The sequence below is a fragment of the Rhinolophus ferrumequinum genome, chromosome 4, assembly GCF_004115265.2.
Source record: "Rhinolophus ferrumequinum isolate MPI-CBG mRhiFer1 chromosome 4, mRhiFer1_v1.p, whole genome shotgun sequence".
Lineage (NCBI taxonomy): Eukaryota > Metazoa > Chordata > Mammalia > Chiroptera > Rhinolophidae > Rhinolophus > Rhinolophus ferrumequinum.
The window spans coordinates 96,168,609-96,190,426 of record NC_046287.1 but is presented as its reverse complement, the minus strand read 5'-3'; the positions used below and the strand labels follow the sequence as shown (position 1 = coordinate 96,190,426).

The following is a 21,818-nucleotide window of genomic DNA, read 5'->3' as shown; positions in this document are numbered from 1 at the left end:
AACACGATTTCAGCCAATTCCTAGTAGGCTCTAGTCATGTCAATCTAACGCTTTTCTTGGCCTCCCAATGCGAGTAAAGAGAAAGCAGGTGCTTCCCGCTTGCGGACCCGCGAGGCCGGGCAAAGACCCCGGCCGCACTCGGGGAAAGTTGCTTGGCCGCCTTCCCTCCGGGACCCACGCCGGCTCGGTGCCTTCCTCCCGGAGCGCGCGCGGATGGGGAAGAGAAGGCGGCGCGCAGAGAAGTTGGGGCGCCCGAACATCCTCCTCGCTCCGGGGCGCAGCGAGGAACAGGTGTTTTCTCTCCGGCGTCCAGGAGGGGCGCCTGCTGCCCCCTGCCCGCGGTCGCGCCCCCTCCCCCGACACCTGCTTGCCCTTTGCGCCGGGTTCCTCCATTCCAGGGTGGGGGAGGCGCCGACTCGCAGGTAATTATTGCCAGCGGGCCCGCGGGGGAAGCGGGGGTGGGCGAGCCGGAGGGCGGCGGGCGGCGCGGCGGGGGGGGGGCGCGGGCATAAAGGGGCGGCGCGGGCCCCGGCGCCCCGCTCCAGCGCAGCATGCCCGCTCGCGCCCCGCCGCGCCGCCCGCGGCCGCCGCTGTCGCTGCTGCTGCTGCTGTTGGCCCTGGGTGGCTGTCGCCTGCGCGCCGAGCCCGGCGACGGTGCGCAGACCTGGGCCCGCTTCGCGCGCCCTCCGGCCCCCGAGGCCGCGGGCCTTCTCCACGACACCTTCCCCGACGGCTTCCACTGGGCCGTGGGCACCGCCGCCTACCAGACGGAGGGAGGCTGGAGGCAGCACGGCAAGGGCGCGTCCATCTGGGACACATTCACCCACCACTCCTCGACGCCCGCAGGCGACCCCCTGGTAGCCGGCCTCCCGTCGGGCGCCCCGACGCCGTCCCCGCTCGCCACCGGGGACGTGGCCAGCGATAGCTACAACAACGTCTTCCGCGACACAGAGGGGCTGCGCGAGCTCGGGGTCACCCACTACCGCTTCTCCATCTCGTGGGCGCGGGTGCTCCCCAATGGCAGCGCCGGAGCCCCCAACCGTGAGGGGCTGCGCTACTACCGGCGCCTGCTGGAGCGGCTGCGGGAGCTGGGCGTGCAGCCCGTGGTCACCCTGTACCACTGGGACCTGCCCCAGCGCCTGCAGGACACATACGGCGGCTGGGCCAACCGCGCCTTGGCCGACCACTTCAGGGACTACGCTGAGCTCTGTTTCCGCCACTTCGGCGGCCAGGTCAAGTACTGGATCACCATCGACAACCCCTACGTGGTGGCCTGGCACGGTTACGCCACCGGGCGCCTAGCCCCCGGCGTCCGGGGCAGCGCACAGCTCGGGTACCTGGTGGCGCACAACCTCCTCCTGGTGAGTTCGAGGGGCCAGGCGGAGGGCCACGCCGGGGACGGGGCCTCTGGAGACGCCAGGGCAAGAGGGGTGCCCGAGCCTTCAGCTCAGACGAGGCTCCCTATGAACCGCTTTGTGAGAGCGCACTCACCTAGGATTTGCACAGGGTGTAGTGACTGAGCAGTTCGGGCTTCCTTTGGAGCCCATTTGTCAGAAAGAAATTGGAATAGGTTTCTCCCGTGAGAAAAAAAAAAAAAAGGAGCTCCTTTCTCTGGGTGTAGAGGAATCCCTAGAGGTAAGGTGGGAGGATTTACTAGTAGCTTTGGGGAGAATGAAGATGGTGGATGAAAGAAACAAGCTTGTTCCGAAGCTGCCCAGACAGCATTTCTCTCAGCTGGAGTTTGTGGAGATGGCAGGAATTCAATGTTAATCCAATAAGATCTGTCTTGCTTGGGATTCAAGTTCACACTGCAGCAAATGCAAACGTGTCAAAATCTCATCTCTGGGAGAGCAGGTTTAAACTGTCTTTGGAAGTTCTTTCCATTCAACCTTACTTGTCAGGGGTGTGAAGACCCCCCAAAGTACTCTTAAAGCTAGCCATAAAAATACATACACAACTACAGGGGAATATAGACTGTGTCCTCCAACAACTGTATTTCCATGATGCTCTCTCCACTTGGCAGGATTCCTCTTGACAAAATGGATTTTAAGACCCTTGTACAAAAAGCTTAATAAATTTTGGCAGCAGGAAGTGTTGATATGCCATGATAAAGTTGTCTCCCAAACAATCCCCCTTTTCCTCCTTTACTTAGTGTTCAAGATTAGGTCCCATTGATTTGAGGATTCTTTTAGAGTGATGCCAGGTGTTGGTACACTTTATACAGAGTTTTGTATAGCAAGAGAATATGTTATGTATATGTGCGAACATTTTAATAAAAGTGTTTACGTGTTTTTGGAACTGTAGTTTGGTGACTTGTAGGCCCACTGCAAGACCTATTTTTAAATTTAGAATTAAGCCACATATTTTGAGCAAATTCAAGACAAAGACCACTTCTACATACTTTTAATTGAAGCCATAGATAACTGAGGTAGAACATTACTGGGTTATGGAGTTGATTCAGTACTCAGAGCTGCCAGTAATGTTGTAATAATGCTGAATAGATTGTTTGTCAGCTCCACAAAACCACAGATCATAAAAGAATGTTAGGTTTTTGGGGAAAAAATGCAATTTTAGTGATTTCATATTGCTGTATATCTTTTCATTAAGGTATGTTAGAGCAATGGTAATAAACTTTTTCATTCTTGCCATCCTTTTAAGGAATCAAAAGACCCTAAGCACTACCTGTTTATGGTTGGTGGTAGAAAAACTATTGGGAAGAACTGGCCCCCTCTTTTGAAGATAACATAAGCAAATTTCAGTTCATACCAGAAAAAAAAAAGAGAGAGAGAGAGATTCATGGACCAGCTGGAGGACCTAGTAGACCATTTCTGCAAAATCACTACTTTAGATTTAAATCACACGAGTTATATTTTTAGAGTGCATGTAATAAACTCTGCATGTATACAAAAGGTGTCACTTGCTATTTTAGTGACTTACATGATCACTTTATTTATAAGGTGAGGAATTGGGACAGCAGGAGTGTTCTGATGTTTTAAATAGTCAACATGCTTTTGATTCTTGTGTCCACTCTCTGCCCTGTGATTAACTTTTCACAAAATTAACTAATCACAAAAATGTGATTAACATTTTTGTACCCTTACACAAAAAAATTGGCCAAACACTAACCATTCTTCCCAGAAATGCAGTGGACTTTGTGTTCATAAGCTATTAGTGACAGGTGAACACTTGGTTTTCCTGATGCTGAAAACAAAATGCTAGTTGCTGTAAAATATTAATTTTGCTTTCAAATTTCTTTCCTTTGGAATTTAGTCATTTTTGTATCTTACGAAGCAAGGTGGCATTCATTATCAAAGACAATATCTTAACTTTTTTCATGAGATATTTTCATTCTGTTTTCTATGTTCTTTCTTGGTGTATGTGTTGGGGGAGGGTGGGGAAGTTTTGATCTTATTGGAAAAGATAAAACATATTCTGCAGGTTTTGTTAATAGAACATTTTCACTGGGCCTTGGATATTGCTGTTGGGGGCCACTCGCATATTGGGGGGCTCGCATATTCATTTTCATTTGGGGATCTGATGCTGGTGAAGGACAAAGCTGGCCAGCACCCCTCTCTTGCCCCATTCTGTGCCTCCAGTAATTTGAAAGTGGGTGAAGGAGACCTTCTGGGAACACTGGAAATTTGAGGCTCCCCCCGCCCCCCAGAGATTTAAGCATCATTGATGACCTGGAGGACCGAAGCAGGCCAAACAAAAATGCAGGATGAATAATGGGGGCCTCTGCTCAGAATGGAGGTCTCTGTTCTTTTGTGGGTTCCCAGTATTGGGCTAAACCTTGAAAAAAATTGTGTGTGTGTGTGTGTGTGTGTGTGTGAGAGAGAGAGAGAGAGAGAGAGAGAGAGAGAGAGAGAGAGAGAGAGAGAGAGAGAGAGAGAAAGAGAGAGAGAGAGAAAGAGAGAGAGAGAGAACTAAAAGAAGGATTTCCCTGCAGAGCTGAGAGGCTGAACTTTGCTCATCTGAGTGTAAACCAGAAGGAGAACATACCTTCTTTCTCTGAATGGAAGAGGGACTGCTGTGCCTTCATAGCTTCTGAAAGCCAGTCCTTGATGTCCCCTGAGAAACTAGCACTGAGGCCCGCAGTTGGGAGCCCAGCCCCAGTGACGTCTCTGAGTTTTTGTTCTGCCCTGGGTTTCTGAGAGCACCAGGACTGAGTTGAAGACACGTTTCGGCTTCCCAAGTAGTCTCGCCAGCGTTTGTACAGGGAACCTGTGGAAAAGACAGCTTTCACTTAGGGAGGTGGGGCCAGAAGATACTATTTTAAGCACCTACGTACGGGACAAACATGAAGTACTGAACAGGCTACGTGGTCACTCATTGCTCATGCCTTAGCTGATCTGTCTGCAGCATTTGTCTAGCTGTTCTCTCTTAACGCACCTCCTCAGCTTGGCTTCCAGAACCCCACTCTTTCTTGCTTCTCCACTCAGCTCACTGGTGATTCCTTCTCAGGCCCCTTTGCTTATTCCTCCTCACTTTGCCAAATACTGGCGTGCCCAGGGCTTCCTCCAGGGGCCTCTTCTCTAGATTCACTCCAAGTGATCTCTTTGAATACTCTCTCTATCTTGACGCCTCCATATTTTGAGTGGCCAGCCAGAACTTCTGCCCTGGGTTCTGGACATGGATAGACAACCGCCTTCTCCACTTAGAGGTCACATTTAACACATTCGAAAGCAAACTCCTGTTTTCCTACCTCCGTTATGGCAACTTTACTCTTTGGTTGAGTTGGTTGAATCCTGAACCTTACTCCTTCCTCTTTCTCACATCTTATGTTCAATCCATCAACAAATCCTACAGCTCCACCTACCTTCAAAATGTATCCAGAATCCAACCACTTCTCCCCCTATTTACCGCTACAGGTCCAAGCCCCCGTCACATCCTGCCTGGATAATTGGAATAGCTTCCTCCTGACTCTTGGTTTCTCGCTTCACTCCCCGCTGTGTGCCATGATGGATAGTCTCAAGGATATCCTTATGTGTGAGCAAGATAAAGTCCTTTGTGTTTTCAAACACCTTTTCTTCAAGAACCAGCTAATTTGCTCCCTTTGGCCCTACACCTGAATGCCATCTCTTCCTTCTGTGGAATCCCATAGTGCTTCATTCTGATGCCTCCTGCCACACTCCTCCCTTTTTTCACTATCAGCCTCCTTGCACCACTCCACTTGCCAGGCAATTTCTTAAGTGAGGAAACCGTGTTCACTTCATCTACCCCCAAATGCCATCTTGTCCTTGGCAGGTGCTCAGTAAATGGCTTCTGGCTATTTAATAACCTGACTCCACTTTTATAAACTGAGGCTCCTAAGATTTGTTCCTTTTGTCAATCTTTCTACCTGCTTCCAATGGGACAGGAAGTACCAAATCCTAACCAGATAGAAAGGTCAGTAAACATAATGAGGCAGAATCTGACGTATTGCGTAAAAAATTTAAGGTTCATCATCAAATTTATGGCTCTTTTTAAAAAATTTCCAAACCGTTGAAAACTATTTATAGTCACGAGGCAACATTGTGGAGAAGTTTTCAGAATGGGAGGTAGGGGACATTTCTTGGTTGGCTGTGGAAGCAGGTATTTGTTGTTGATTTGAATTTTCATTCCCCAAGTAATAGTGGAGGCAATTTATTTACTAGGTACATGCTCAAATTATATATACTATGTACTTCGGGAATCACTATACCAACTTTCCTCTCATTAAAATGTATTTGGTACATGGATGGAATAATAAACTGGGTTGGAAGTTAATGTATTTTATAGAATACTACTGAATTCAATTGTGTGTTTAAACAGAAATGTTAAAATACCTCCCACATAGCTTGACTCACTCCTTGAGTATCTGTTTGAATACAATGTTTTTTGAAGGTTATAGTCAAGTCCAAGGAAAAGAATAGGAAAAGAACTAATAAAATTACTTTAAAATCATAGCATTGTTTAACAATGTCATTTATTTTGAGTTGAAGAGGAAAAATACAATCTAGCAAGCGTTCAAATAATGTCAGTGTGTACTTCTTAAGTACAAAATGAATGAACACACAACTGTGTTACCTGGGTTTGTGGTTAGTCATGGCTTGCGCTCATAGATATCTTCTGAGTTACCTTAATTTTTCAAACAATAGAATTGCTCTAAGCCAGAATTTTATTATAATTAATATGTACAAAAGATGCTGTTTTTTCAACGAATGTTATCTTTTTAAAGCATTAAGGAAATTTTAGCTGTAGAAGGAGAATAAAATACATATCTATTGGGAGGACAAGAAATAGAGGGAGTGAATAAAAATACATAGTTACTGAGGCCTCCAAGCTCAAATCTTCTCAGGAAACTCCAAAGTTACATTTGCAATCTATGCTTAAACAGATAAGCATAATCTGCTTTTTATATACTTTATCTTGATGTATTCTGGGTACAGAATTAATCTCAGGGATCACCATAGCTCTTCTCCCCTCTATCTTGGGATAAATGCTTATTTATCCTGCAAAGACTTGAGTCAAATACTCCCATTTTGTGATAACAACAGGCAGGGTGGATCATTTACTCGTTTGTGACTCCTTGAGGTCAGAGACTGTATATCATTTATTTTTAAATTTTTAGTGCTTATCTCAGCCCTTGGCACAGTGGAAATATTCAATGTAATTTTAAATAAATGAACAAATGTAGATGTAAAATAATCTCTATTCGTTTTAATATGCCCTTTTTCCTTCTTGTAAACTGGACAGAGTCTGTTTTCTCACACAGTATCTGAGAAGGAGTTTTACAGAGTGAGGAAGAACAGGGGAAACACTTCCTGCCTAGATAGGTATATGACTTTTGTGCATTTCCAGGGCAAGTAATATTGCACTTCCCTCCAGTGCACAGGGAAAGGGGGGAAGGGGAAGGTGGCCTTGTACATGCCTGACCTGAAGGCTGCACCAGCCCTTCCATTCACACCCTATTGGCAGCACTCAGTCACGTGGTGTAAGGAGCCGGGGAATTATTGTCCGCTGTGGAGCCCTGTATTGGCGAATAATTCTATTATGTTGAAATCAAGTGGGAACAGATCATTCAGGACAACTGATCATCTCTGCCATACTGCCTCCCTCCCAGATAATTTGAGAATTAAAACAAAATCATATATGGCAAATGTTTTGAAAACATTTGCCGACAAAGGAAAGGTATGAATTTACTGTTAATAATAACAATAAAAGCAAAAGTACTTGAGAGACAGTCTTCTCGAGCTATTTAGAAGAAAGATTAGACAAATGCTTTAGAAACTGTTGACTCACTTAACTCTTCATGTGTAGTCTCTAGCATTCAGTGGGATGAAGTCTTTGCAATTATTTCAACAACACTTGACCAAATATTTTCAAATCATTTTGAAACAAACTATTTCTGCACACAGCTTGATGTTTAAAAGAAGTATACGGAAGTCTATAACTGATATAATTTAATATATTGACTAAATTGAAGGTAAATATTTAGTGAACTTCCATGGCTCCAGTTCAAATATATATATATATATATATATATTTATTTATATATTTATTTATTTATAAATATACATATATTTATCAAAAACTTTATTGTTTGAAGTATGAATGTCAGAACATCATCCATGAACCAGTATCATTATAGGTTGATAAAATACTCAAACTGAAAGCAGTGATGTACATTAAGTTAAAATATAATGGTGAAGCAAACATTTCCATGTCTATAGTGCAGTTTTATTTTGTAATTAGAATGGTGGAATTAGAAGGGACCAGGGAAGCTCCAGGTCAAATTTCTTCTCAGGACAAAGTCCTTGCAGTGGCCGTCCAGGGTACCTCCAGCTTCTGCTCCACTATTTGCAGCAAGAACTCGGTTCCTCTCAAGTGACACACTTGATTTTATCTTTTATATTGGACAGAAACCTGCCTCTGTATAGGACTCACCCTTGGTTGTCTCTTTGCCTTTCTAAACCTCAAAGACTAAAACAAATAGTTTTTTTTTAAGTTTTTATTAAAATATAGCTAATATACAATATTATGTTAGTTTCAGGTGTACATAATAGTTATTCAACAGTACCCACTTAGCACTATACAAAGTTATTACCACATTATTGATTATACTCCCTATGGGTGATAGATGGGAGGGGAGTTGGGGGCAAAATGAAAATGGTGAAGGGATTAAGCAATAAAATTGGGGGCGGCTGGATGGTTCAGTTGGTTAGAGCGCGAGCTCTGAACAACAGCGTTGCCGGTTCAATTCCCACACGGGCCAGTGAGCTGCACCCTCCACAACTAGACTGAAGGACAACGACTTGGAGTTGATGGGCCCTGGAGAAACACACCAATATTCCCCAATAAGATTAAAAAAAAAAAAAAAAAGCCTAAAAAAAAAGAGAAATACAAATTGGTAGTTACAAAATATTCATGGGGATGTAAAGTATAGGGAATATAATCAATAACATGGTAATAACTATATATAGTGCCAAGTGGGTACTAGTCAGGGGGATCAATTTTAAATTATATAACTGTCTAACCACTATGCTGTACCCCTGAAATTAATATAAAATAATATTGAATGCCAACTCTAACAAATTGCTTTTTGATGAGACAGTTTTTCAAATACCTTCTGAAAAGGCCACTGCGTTCAGGTATGTTGTTGAATTGTGAGAATGCAAATGTCACCCTTGAGAGGCCTGTTTATCTTCTGACACTTGAGGCTAAGGTTGGGAGGAAGATGGAAAATTCGACCTTTCTATCTCCCCGGGGGGTGGGTCATGGTCTTCTAGGAACCAAGCAGTCTCTGGGTGTCTGTGGGACCTGACTCTGTGCCATTATCCTGATGGGGCTGAGGGTGGGTGTGATGACTGAGGACGAGGGGCCCCAGGTTTCTGGGCTCTGCACCCTGAAGAGAATCCGGACTCCTGGCTCCCCAGGAGCATTTAGAGGTTCTTTCCAGAGGGTGCAGGGGGTGGCTCCAAAACCACAGCAGAGGTGGGGGGCAGGGAATGCATGTTGCTTTTGGGGAAGCTCCCCGTCCTCCCCCCTTGACACCCCCTTCTCTGGATTTCTCATCACATGGTCCTCTCCCTCCGACCCTTCCCCTCTTGGTGACTCGAGTCCTTCCACGGTGTCTGGAGTTTCCTCAATGTCAGGCCTTCCTGCAGGCTCTGCAGAAGTGGGGCAATGGTGGGAGGGGTCTGTCAATCTGGGCTCAGGTACATCCTCCCTGATATTATCTGAGCTCAAACGTAACTCGTAGCATGGTTATTTCCTTACTCAAACACACTGTTTGGGCTTCATGAGAGATTCCACATCCTCCTGTTTCCCTGATGTGGCCAGTTCCCTGGCTGCTTTCTCCCCTCCATGGCCAGGTGACATGGCAAAGCCACTGACACTGACAGAGGACAAAAGGATTGTCTCTGGGTCTGCAGGTTTGTCCCAGCTCTGGAAGGCGCTGTGGTTTTGGGTGGTGGATCTCACTTACATTGTCAGCAAAAGAGAGATAAGGTTAAACCTCTGTCCTCATGTCACTTAGAGATTAGTAGGGGAGGGATAGCCGTCATACAATTACTTTAAAATGCGGACGTGCCTTATGAGACATGTGTTCCAGGTACAATGGGGGCCCCCCGAAAAAGGGATGGGTTAGAGTTTTGGGAGGTAGTGGGGTGGGGGGAGCAGTCAGGGGAAACTGGTGATTAGTTTAGGGGCTGACAAACTTTTTCTGGAAAGGACTGGGTGTCAGGCTTCCCGGGTCATAGAGTCATTGCAACTGCTCAGTTCTGTGGGGGCAGCGAGAAAGCAGCCGCAGGCCAAACGTGGATGCATAGTCAGGGCTGTGTTCCGGTAAAACTTCATTTGCAGAAACAGGCGGTGGGCCCGACTGTTGTGCTGGTGTGCAGGCACCCACCTGCCTCGGGAAGGGTGACATGGAGTCCCCGGAGACCGAGCGCTGTCAGGACAGGAACAACGTGGCAGCTCACACCGTGGGATCAGTTCTTGGAACGGCTGAGATGTCAGGCAGGAGAGGGGGAAAGACCAGAAGCTGGAGAAGTCGGCCTGGTATTTGTCAAGGCCTCTCTTTCGAAACGACGTGCGAGCAGCTTTTCGCTGCCCCAGGTGTTGAGCGCACATTTCTCGTCCTGGCCTGACTTGCGTGACTGCAGTGCAAGATTGCATTAGCCGTGTTGGCTGTCACCTCCCTGCAGCCTCGGATTAGTGTGGAGTCAGCTAAAACATCTCAGGCTTTTAACATTTTCCCCATGTGCGTGGTGGTTAAGCCAGACTTCCCCTGTCATCTCCTTTTGTTGTTTAGTTTTGAACTTTGAATCTTATAAATTTCATCTTCAATGTGCCAAGGTAGGAGGAGGGTACCAACAGATGATGGGCAACTATTAAAAATTGGAAATAACCTAAATATATGAAGGGGGTCAGTTTTTCTTTCTGTACAAACGTACAGTGGAATAGTGTTTGGCTGTTAAAATGTCTGGGTATGGTGATTAAAAAGTCAGCTGTACATGGTATGTTGTTAAGAGAAAGATGCCAGTTATATTACGCTTCTTCCACATCTCTGCAGTAGACACCAGTGTGAGTAAGTGGTGAGCACTTACTGCCCTTCAGCTGTGCTGGGCTCTCTCTACCCCCTGTCCTTCCCGCCAGGCCCCTTCCCTGACATGCCCAAGCCTAAATGTGATATTCCTGCTTTCTGTTCCCATAAAATCCCATCCTACCCCTCTTAGTGCATTTATTGAAATGATTTGTTTGTTTGTCTTCCCCCAACAGCCTCAGCTTTAAGATGCCAGAGCCATGTTTGTCTTGCTTTCCACTCTGTACCCATAACTTTCAGGGCCTGGAGAATGGGAGCATGCAGGCATTTTTTTGGATGACGCCACCCCCACTCCCCAACCCCCTACACAGAGGTAAAAGGAAAATGTTAACAGTGAGTTATTTCTGGATGGTGGGATTAAAAGTGACTTTTTTCTTTCTGTTTATTGGTTTTCTATTTTTTCTATAAGCAAAATACATTATTTTTGTGATAGGAAATAGTAAATAGTGTTTCTGAGAAAAGATGACAGATTGACTTTGCCCATCTATGAGGGAGGGCGAAGGAGGGAGGAAAAGAGAAAAGAAAGGAAGGGGGAGGAAGAAAGAGCCACAGGGGTGGAGAGAGCAGAGTATAAGCAACATTTTGGAAGCTGAAAAGCAGATGGACAAGTTATTGACTTAGCAGACCTGAGAAAGCTGACCGCTAAGTTGGCAGCAGGAGAAGCCAAGAACCAGTCCTATGACTGCAGAATCTTCAAGAGGCTCGGAGAGTAGCAAGACCAGGTACCCTGGATGTGGAGGGGAAGGGAGTATGAAATGAGGAGAATTGGTGAAAGCTGTTTAAGAAACAACTAGATTTCTAGAAGACTTCCCCAAATCCTCACTGCTGGGTATCTGCCCCCTATCCACGCAGAGAGAAAACCGGAAGTTAATTTTTTTGGAGAGTATAAAATGGAAGTTGTCTGGACCGAGGAACGCCAGGCACATCTGAGGGCATAAACACCATATTGAAAGTAAGGATTAAGTAAACATATGCAACTTAAAGCAGAGGACCTTCCCACCGAACCCCGTACCAGCCCTCTTCTCTCACCAGGCTCTAAGAATGGTGGCAGTGTGAAATTTACTGCCCAGGCAGGGACTGGAAGAGTCTTCTTCAGGGAAACTGATGAGCTTCTGAGGAAAGACCTAAGATGTTGAGGCTGGAGGTTCCACAACAAATAGCCAAGACAGATGACTCTCCAGTGAAGCTCAAAGTCAACTGACCCCACCCATATGCTCAGACCTTCCAGTCAGGTGTTTTGTTTCTCATTTTTAAATATGAGTAGAGAATCAAGGATCAATAGACATCCGAGAAAAGCTCTAACGTGAAAGATTGAGACCCACACAAATAAATAGCACAAAAAGCAACTTGGAGTAACAGAGGTTATGCAGAGAGAAAAATAAGGTAAAAAAAAAAAAAAAGCTAACCCAGTCAAAAGGCACAAATTTCCAGTTATAAAATTAATAAGTCATGGGATGTAATGTATAGTATGGTGACATGGTTAATAATTTTGTATTGTGTGTTGGAAAATTGCTAAGAGAATAGATCCTAAAAGTTCTCATCACAAGAAAAAAATTCATAGCTATGGTGATGGATGTTCACTAGACTTATTGTAGCTCACATTTCACAGTATATACACATATTGAATCATGTTGTACACTTGAAACTAATAAATGGTATGTGTCAATATGTCAATAAAAATAAATTTAAAAAACTAGTAAATGTTTATAGAGTTAAGAAAAAATACTCCATCTAGAAAATAAGAACAGATGGTATAACAAAGTAGGGGGGAAGAACACTTGTATGTTAAATACATTGTAGCAGAAATGAAAAAAATAATAGAAGCTTTGGGAAGTAAGGTGATAAAATCTAAATATAGAACAAGAAGGCAAAGGAATGGAAAATAGTTTAAGAAAAAAGAATGTAAGAAAATATAGTGGACCAGCCAGAGGTCCAACATACAAATAACAGGAGTTCCAGAAAGAGAGAATGGGGGATACAGTGGAATATTATGCCAGTGACTCCTTTGAGCCATTCCTCTTAGTATTCATGCCCTGAGTATGTGCCCCCCACACAGACTGTGGGCTTGACCATGTGACCTGTTTTGTTCAATGGGACAGTAGCAAGTGTGATGCAAGTAGCAAGGAACGTACTTGATAAGTACATTCACATTGGAACGTTCTTCCCAGATCACTCCATCTTACAAACCAGCTTCAGTACATGGGCTAAATTACTGAAAGATGAGAGGCCATATGGATAGAGATTTCGGAGGATCAAAGACTATCTTGGACATTCTTGTCCCCACTGAGACCCCAGCTGAATGTAGCATCTGAGTGACTTCTTCAAAATTATATGGAGTAAAAGAACTGCCCAGCTAAGCCCAGTTTACCCTCAAAGTCAAGAGAAATGATAAATCTTTGTTATTTCAGTCCCTCAAATTTCCATATAGAACACAAAGTACTGAGGGAAATCAATACAGAACGTATTGTAGGGTCCTTCTTCCTAGGGACTCGACCACCTCTTTAGCCATCTATAACCTCTTTGGGTTACAGATCTGAAAATTGGCTACATGGCAACTGAACAAGGGATCATGACTTTTTACTTTGCCACACTCTATCGACTGGTCTTAGCAGCCCGTCTGACCATGCCATTGTAACGGTATTATGGCCTCCTGGCTTCTGGCTTTAAGTGCCACCCACTACCTGCTCTCTATTACTTCAGGTGCTCATCACATCCATGGGTGGTAATAAGGCCAGCGCTGGGTCTGCCTCTCCTACCATCAGCCATGGAGGAGCACCACCACTGAATTTCTTAGTGATGCCAGTGCCCTCTGCCTAACAGTCCTGATGGCCTTGGTGAATGGTGTGTCTTGTTACCTGGCACTCCTGTGACACACCAACCCCTGGCAAATGGTTTGGCATGCCTACTTCTCTCAGCTTCTTTTATTCCTTCCTCTACCAGTGGTCAGGGCAACTCAAGCATTTCTGCCCACTCAGCATTGGCCATCACTTTTTCTAGGCTTCTCAGAATCATCCTAGTAGCAAGTTTGCTGCATTCCCTGGAGTCATTGCCAGAGCACGTTTCTGGAAACAGTGCCCCCTAGTCAATGAAATCTGTCTTGTCCTGTCTTACATTCCAGCCCCTTGGTCTGGATTTTGACCCTCAAAATTCAATCCCAGTGGTACTTCTGGGCTTCTTGCTAGTACATGCTAAATCTTGAAGCTACTTTAGTGTATAACATCTTTTTGATCAGGTCCAGCTGTTTCCAGGTGGGTTATGCTGGAATTTAACCCTAGTCAGTGGCCTGTCAGCTCCTAAGGGGGACAACATGTTATCTTTTAGGAGCAAGGCCTCTTTAGCGTAGGGAAGTGCGGTCTCTTACTAAGGAAGGGTGAACCACCGCTCTAAGCTCCAAGGGTTCCGAGGGGTCTGAAGGGCCCAGCTCCTCAGGGGCACCTACTTCCCATGTCTGCGTCTCAGGTTTTCCCAACCAGGACTCTGACTTTGGCATAACAGACCTGCCGCGGCTGAACATCTCTGGAACATTTCTGCAGCAATATCAGGTCCTAGGTCAAATGCTAAGCTGTGACCAGGCTTCTACTGCAGGAGATACAGGCCTCTCTGTAAGCTACCAGTGAGACCCTCTGGTTCTCCTACTGTCTGCTTGTTAAAGCCCCTTGACTTCTCATGATCTCTCTGTAGGGTTTCGATACAGTTCAGCGGGAAGCAGTTCACTCCCCTCTCCTTGTAGGCATTGGGGTGCCTGAATCATTGCACCTGTGGCAGCATTCCCCGTGTACCAGGGATGTTCTCCAGGTAACGACTGGTGAAATATTTCGCAGTTGGGGCTCCCTCCTGTGTCAGGGGACGCTCTGCCCTAAATATCACTCAGAATGGCCTTCTCTTTGCCTTCCAGGAATTGAAACCTCACTTGTGTTTGTTTGGGTCTTCTGAGAAGCAAATGTCAAGGTAGGACTAGGTGTCTAAGACATTTATTGAGGGAAACAACTGTGAAGGAAAAAGGGTAAGGAGCCAGAGAAGGCACATGAGCCTTGGGCCACGGCGCATGCCTGACATCTGTGGAAGAGAGTGGGCAGGAAGGAGGATTGGGGGGCACGTCTCAGATGTCAGTACGGGTGTAGGACAGGTCCAGGCTACTGAGGAGTCCTTCAGCCCACACAGCCCATTGGAAGCTTCCATGGCTTGCAGGAGCGTGTCTGCATTAGTACCTCTGCCATGCTCGGTCATCAGGGAGTAGCCTGTGAGAAGCGTGGCCTCAGGGAGGTCCAAAGAGGTAGCAACTGGTACCATCAGTCAATTGGGCTCTTTATAACAGGAAATTGAAGAGTGCCATTTCCTGGCTCCCACAAAGACTACTGAGGAATGCCATTCAGAAGAAGGGAAGAAAAATTATATCCAACCAGAATTTGATATTTATCAATCATTTATGAGAGTAGAATAATGAGATTTCAAGACATTCAAAGTCTGAAAAAATAAATCTTTTATGGACGCTCTATCAGGAAGTTAACATGATGGAGGCAAGCAGGAGGAAGACACAGGATATACGAAACAGTGGACCTAACCCAAGAATGTGACGACGAATTATAGACCCAGGAAATCAGCTGTGCAGCAGACTGAAGAGCAACTGGTCCAGAAGTGGGGGAAGATTCCAGAATGAGTCTCCAACAAAAATATTGGAGGCTGATGTGACCTTGTAGAAGTTTGTGCTGAGAGGCTATTGGAAAGTGTGGGAAGAATTAGCCACAGGCACAAAGAAAACTGCGGAAATGAAAAAGCAAGGCAACTATTAACGTCAAGGAAAACAAAAATAAGGCAAAAAACCCCCAACATTGTCTTAATTACCACATTATAATGCCCAGCTGTGAGTAATAATCATGTTGGCAGAATAATGTGAATACTGAATGTCAGGTATTCAAACCAAAACCTGCTGTGTAAGCAAATTGTCTGTGTTAGAGAGCTATCTACCATAACAGGCAGCCGGTGGATACTGTTCAAAGTGTAGAAGTATGGGAATGTGAAATTTCAAAAGAAAAGGTCATAAGGGTCAAAGGTGGTTTATCTCTGAGGAGGGGAACTGGGAAGAGTAGGGCATGGAAGTGTGATCTTTGTTACAAATTGCCTGAAAAAAAAATTTACCACCACTTTAAAACTTCATTTTGCTAGTTATAGCACATATTGATAGCATTTCAGCCTGTGGAAGTCTTTTTGAATCCAGTTTTAGAGCATCTCCAAATTGTCATATTAATGCCTTGTGAGTTTTCATCCTTCTGATGGTAAAAATGTTGAGACGAAATCGGGCTAGAAGTAAACCTGTGGGATATTGTAAGTCGTTCTTCCTCAAGTGGACACCTTTCGTTAATCAGTGTTTCAAATATTTAGTGTTTGACACATAGTAAGCAACAGTAAATTTTTGTTTAATCAATGAATACTCTTAAAATGTAGCCCTTTAAGCATCAATTATTCAAGCATCAGTAATACTATCTTGTATATATCCTACTTTTCTTCTTCTTGGCCTAAAGAATATCGCAAGAAGGTCTGGCTATTAGCAAAATTACTATGTACGGATATATGTCTATAGTGTTCCCAGATAAACAATGCAATATTATAAGAAATTATTTGAGGCTAATTTGGCAGACTTATTTATTAATCCATGTTGCCTCTCATTCTTTTCTCTTCCTCGGTCCTAGTGTATTTTTATTAAGCCATTGCATAATTTGTTCATGGGTCTATTTTTTTCTTAAAGGCACATTTTCTCCCCTTTTAAATTATGAAAACTTTCATTCTTCAAGCTCTTTATTTTCTATGATCCCTGATCATAGCTACAAATTTTTTGCTGGGCCCTTTGGAAGATGATGAATTTGGAATGGTATGCAGACTCCTGATGTGCCTTCCTTCTTCAGTAATTAAGAATCAAGCTTAAGAATGTGGTCTGAGGATAGATACAATAGGAGGGCAAGAGAAAAGAGAATCAAAAATGCCGGTGATGGCAGTTAAAATGATGCCTCATGATAGATAAAGACAATCTGAGAAAGATCTGGAAAACAGGAGCAGGACCGATGTGCTTCAGGAGACCCACCAGGTGTCGTGGATTAAGGAAATCAGAGAACTGAAATGATCAGTGTCTATGACCACAGAATGCGATGTGAGGTCACTTTCAAATCAACTTTATTATGCTTCTGGTTTCAGAAACACCTCACTTTTACATAAATCAGTTCAATCAATCAAATATTAGTGAGTGCCTGTACCTATTATGCAACTAACATTGTATACAATTTGTAGTCCTGGATTTTATTTCGTGGAGACACAGTCTGCTGACGAAGCTCAGAGTAACACGTGGGTTGGCATCTTGATAGATTCATGATCTGCTGGGTGACCTGCCACAAAGTGTAAAGCTTTAACAGAGGCAAACAGGTTGTCTGAACTGAGTCACGTGGGCGGGGGTGGGGTGCGGAGGGGGACGAGTTGTGGCCTTTGACAAGCATTTGCCCCAAATAACTCCCTGTCAAGAGGGATGAGGTGTGACTCTCTGATTTCAAAAGAAGCTAGATACTCAGAATTTTGTGTGACATTTTCTGACTTTTAGACTATCTAAAAAAAAAAAAAAATTTAAGCATGACAAAGGCCAAACGAATCTTCTCTATGGATTTTGAGTTTATAACCCCCGACCTACAGCATTTGGCTCATCTGACTCCAAACCCTCTTTGTGCCGCCTCCATCATTGTCTGCTGAGGTTTGAGAACAGGATGGTGGCCGCCTCCCGGTGGCACCTCCCACAGAAGTGCTGTTCACAGGCAAAGGAGTTTCTCCAAATCGGAAGGTGACATATGTTGGAGAATGAGGATTTTTGAGCATATAGCTCCTTAATGTACAGACCAGGTGGTGTCAGGTGTTTGTTTGATCCTGCAATATTGAATACATAATGGAGATTCATTTAAACTTGTTTTATTCAACAGGATAAACAGGCCTTTCTCAAATCATTAGACAGTCTACTTAAACACAAAAAATCTCACACGCTATCCCCGTTCCCAGGCTTGAGACTGGACGTTTACTTTCGGGAAGAATTGAAAGACAGGGAAGTGGAACTTTGGGGTGCTGCACAGAGCCCAGGGCAGGGGTTGAGACACAGGGGCTCAGGTGGAATTGTTCCCAGAAACTTTCCACCACCCCTGCAAGCATGGTCCCCCTGTAAGCAGAGGGCATCTGTCTCCCTGGTAAGAAAGCGGAAGATTTTTTCCCCCCCTTTCAGAAGACCCTGCATGGCTCCAAAGTAAGGGTCTCACTCACAGATATTTGGGGCTGAGTCTCCTAAAGAAATGACTGGCTTCCCGGCTAATCAACATAGGATGTAGCTTGCTCTACATAAGATGTCCCCATGTCTATAATTTTTGACCAGTTTTTATGTTCTTTTAAGTATGAATGGACAGGTAAAATTCAAAAAATGTTTGAAGAAATTGCTCAACAAGAACTAGAGAAAATAAACAAACAGAAAAGCAAATCAGGAAAATAGATTATGCAGGACATTAAACACACACACAAACCGAAAGGAGAACAATCAGAGAATATGAAACTGTTCTTGAATATCAACAATCTGGTTGTTGAAATAAAATGTTTAGCAAAATAATTGAAAAGTAAAGTAAAAGAAATGCCCCCAATGTAGTACAAACTGGCAAAGAAGTGGAAATATTAAAGAAAGGGGAAAAAGATTTGAAAGCTCAAGCACAAAAGCCCAACATCAGACTGACAGGAGTTGCAGGAAGAAAACAAGGAAATGGGAGGCAGGTAATTGTTAAAGAAATAACATAAGAGCTGAAGAACATGAGCCTTCCGCTTTAAAGACCATCCTGAGTTCCTAGCACAATGAATGCACAGTTATGTAGAAATTGAGAAAGTTTCCCTTCAGTGTAATCTTTCCTAAGAAGCTAATGGAAGGTAGACACTGGCAAAATTACAGAGTAAATAATTAGCAAGAGGTGGGAGATAGAAAAGTGTGGCTCTAATCCATAAGAAATAAAGCAAAATCCTAGGATGAGAGCAGCTCTAGACAGCATCTAGTCCAGATGAAATCAGGAGGCTGGAAGCTTCTAGCTGAGAAGGGAGAGCTCTAAAGTGGAAAAGCAGACTCAATGGAGCAGGTAGTATGGCAGTGGATATGATGGAGAATTGCGAAAGCATTAATACACGTGTGGAAAATATGATGCAAGTTTAATACTGAGGTGTTTATTTAAGGGGAAATAAAAAGCTCTTCAAAAAGAAAGAGGGGGAAACGTGATAGTGCCCTATTTGGCTCTGTAAGAAAAATATTTATATAAGAACCTTGAAGTAAATACTGATTAATGTTATAAATAAGAACAGATACTTGGGAGAATAAGGGAAGAAAATTTGGGGGTTATAAAAGAGGTAACTTCATTATCATGATGAATTATTAAATTTTGGACTAAGCATATTGTTTAGAAACATGGTAGTAATTACTAGAAGAAACAGCTAAAAGGTAAATGTGGTTGTCTGCAAGGAGCAGAAGCAGGAGTTTTGAGAGGCGGTGGGGAAGACGCTTACTGTTTTTCATGGTAAGCCTTTGGTACTATTTGATTTTAAACTACATGAATGACTTTATTTAATTAAAAATAATTTTTAAAAACCCATACCACTGAAAACTGCTTTATAATTTCTGAAGTGCTTTTTGTGTATTTGGCGGGGGTGGGGCAGGAGAAGGGGACAGGGAATTAGTTGAGAGGCTCAGCGGGTTTAGCTGACTTTCCCATTGGCCGCCAGGGGCTTGAACTGGGATGAGAACCAGGTTTTCTGACGCCCTGTTCCCAGGGCTCATTCCCTTACTCCACGCTGCCTCCCACACAGCACAGGTTTCATCTGGGGCTGTGCTGGTGAATGTCTAGACCAAAGTAAGTTCCCTCCTTGTCCACATATTAGCACTCTAAAATGGAGGAGAATGTGAATCCTAACTTGTCACCCACGTCTTTAACTTTCATCAATATCTAGAGACTCATCATTACTAATTTTTTGAAAACCCCCAACTTGAAAAACCACTACTATATGTACATTGTACATTTGTTCCGCTTACTATTGCGGTGTAATCCCCCCAAACTTAGCGGTTTTAAATGACCATTTTATTTTGCCTACACACTGTAGGTCAGAATAGGGGGTGGGTTCACTTGGGGCAGTTTTCCTGTGGGCTGCAGTCATTTAAGCTTCTGTGGGGCCAGGTGTCCGAGACGGCACATGCGTGATGGGCAATTGGAGCTGGCTGTTGACCAGAGGTCTCTGAGCCTCATCAGCGCAGCCGTCTCAGGCTAGTCAGACTTCCTACGTGGATGGCAGCTTCCCCTCAGTAAGCATCCCAAGGGAACTAGGGAAGCGTGGTGGAGACTTCTGACCTAGCCTTCATGTCATGCAGCTTCACTTCTAGAGAAGTCACCATCCCGGACTCAAGGGGAGGGACCACAGACCCCTCAATGGGAGGAGTGGCTGGGTCACATTGTAGACGACAATGGGGGATGCCCGGTTTTGGAAAATACATTTGCCCAGGCATCTCAGGCTTTCCAGCTCAGTGACCTGCATCGCCCTAGGACCTCTATATCTTTCAATATAATATTTAGTAACTACTATCTATTAGGTCGGTGCAAAAGTAATTGCGGTTTAAAAGGTTAAAAAATAATTGCAAAAAAGCACAATTACTTTTGCTCCAACCTAATGTATGAAGATTTCCCGCAACAAGAGGGAATTTTTCCTTTCTCTGAATTTCCATTGTATTTTTTCAAAAAAATCCTTCCTACGCACTTTCACCTTCATCTTGTGTCATCGTTATCTTTGCTTTGATCTCTCACTATGCCCTCTGCATAATAATTTGCGCATTGAGTAAATATTTACTTAGTGAACTGATTACATGATAACTCAAATAACAGTCCTGAAAAAGTGCATTTCAATTCAGATCTTTTATTTTTACTTTTTCCCCTCACAATTCTCATTGCTGAAAAATGAAAGAAACCAAATAATCTCTTGTGAGAAGTTAGAGCAGAAACTGGGTGTGGCTGTTTTCTTGTGTTCATTGCTACTTTGTGAGAAATAAAGGAGATGGCGGAGTGAATGAAAACCAAGTCATGTACAATTTGATTAAAAATTTCTTCCCTTCCCTTCCCTTCCCTTCTTTTCCCTTCCCTTCCCTTCCCTTCCCTTCCCTTCCCTTCCCTTCCCTTCCCTTCCCTTCCCTTCCCTCCCCTTCCCTTCCCGTCCCTTCCCCTCTCTTTTCGTCTCAGCCCTGCAGCTTTAAGTTTTGCCTCTCCTCACAGAGACAGATGAAGCAGTGCTGCAGGTGTTTAACACATTGGGGCTGCCATCTGACTTCTGCCCCCTCACTCACTGCCTTCCTGCCACAGTGCAGGTTCTGCTGTTGGGCCTTGAGGCCTTTTTCTCGGACTCTTCTCTCAGCCTGGAATGTTGTCCCCACCCCACCCTGCCCCCAAACTCACAGGACAAGCTCCCTCACCTCCTTTAAGCCTATGCTCCGAAGCCGCTTGCTCAGGTGAGCGCGCTCTGACCACTCCACTTCATACTGCTTTTCCCAGTGAGCAGGCCTTGCAGGAAGTAGAGAGGACTACTTCCTGCTCAAGAAGTACTTCCTGGGGGCCTGGAGGAGAGAGTTCCCCAAATTTATGGGTACTGCTGATGACATATGTGAAGATGAATTTCTTCGGTTTGATCTGTAGCTGTGGAATAGAAGACCCTATTAGAGAAATTAAAACACAAAACAAAATGAGAATAAACCAACCAAACCTTCTGGCTTATTCGTGGCTATTGAAAATGCAGTTTGCCGTGCCTTATGCGATCCCCGACTGAAGCTAAATCTTTGGATTTAGGAATTGCTCAGCACCCTAGGGCCAAGAGGCTTATGTGTGTTAATTAACACCCCTGGATGAACTTTTGTAAATGAATTCAATCAAAGCTTGTGTGTGTGATAAAGAATAATCTTTGGAGATTATTTACGATTACAAAAGGAGACTATAAGGAAAAATTTTCCTAGAGTTGGAAAGGATTACTAGTGTCCTGAGCTGAGGCTGGAGCTGGCCTGCCCAGGTTAATTCCATTCTCTGATTCTGAGTTTAGGGCGGTGGGGTGGGTGGGGTGGCTGAAACCGGTGGGGGGAGGGGGACTTGTGGGCAGAAGGGAGTATACCTATGTTAGATTTGCTGTTTGCTATGGCTTAGGGTATTTTAAGTTCTGTAAGGGCAGAAGTTAATGG

At 44.3% G+C, this 21,818-nt stretch overlaps 1 protein-coding gene across 1 annotated transcript in view; it reads left to right on the top strand.

The window, feature by feature from the left end:
- Nucleotides 1-551: 551 nt before the first annotated feature.
- The window catches only part of KL (klotho), a 48,451-nt gene continuing 27,184 nt past the window's right edge, over nt 552-21,818 (top strand). Inside the window, exon 1 of the mRNA XM_033103840.1 lies at nt 552-1,361. Within this exon, the coding sequence (XP_032959731.1) occupies nt 552-1,361 (810 nt within the window). The remainder of the gene's footprint in view (nt 1,362-21,818) is intronic.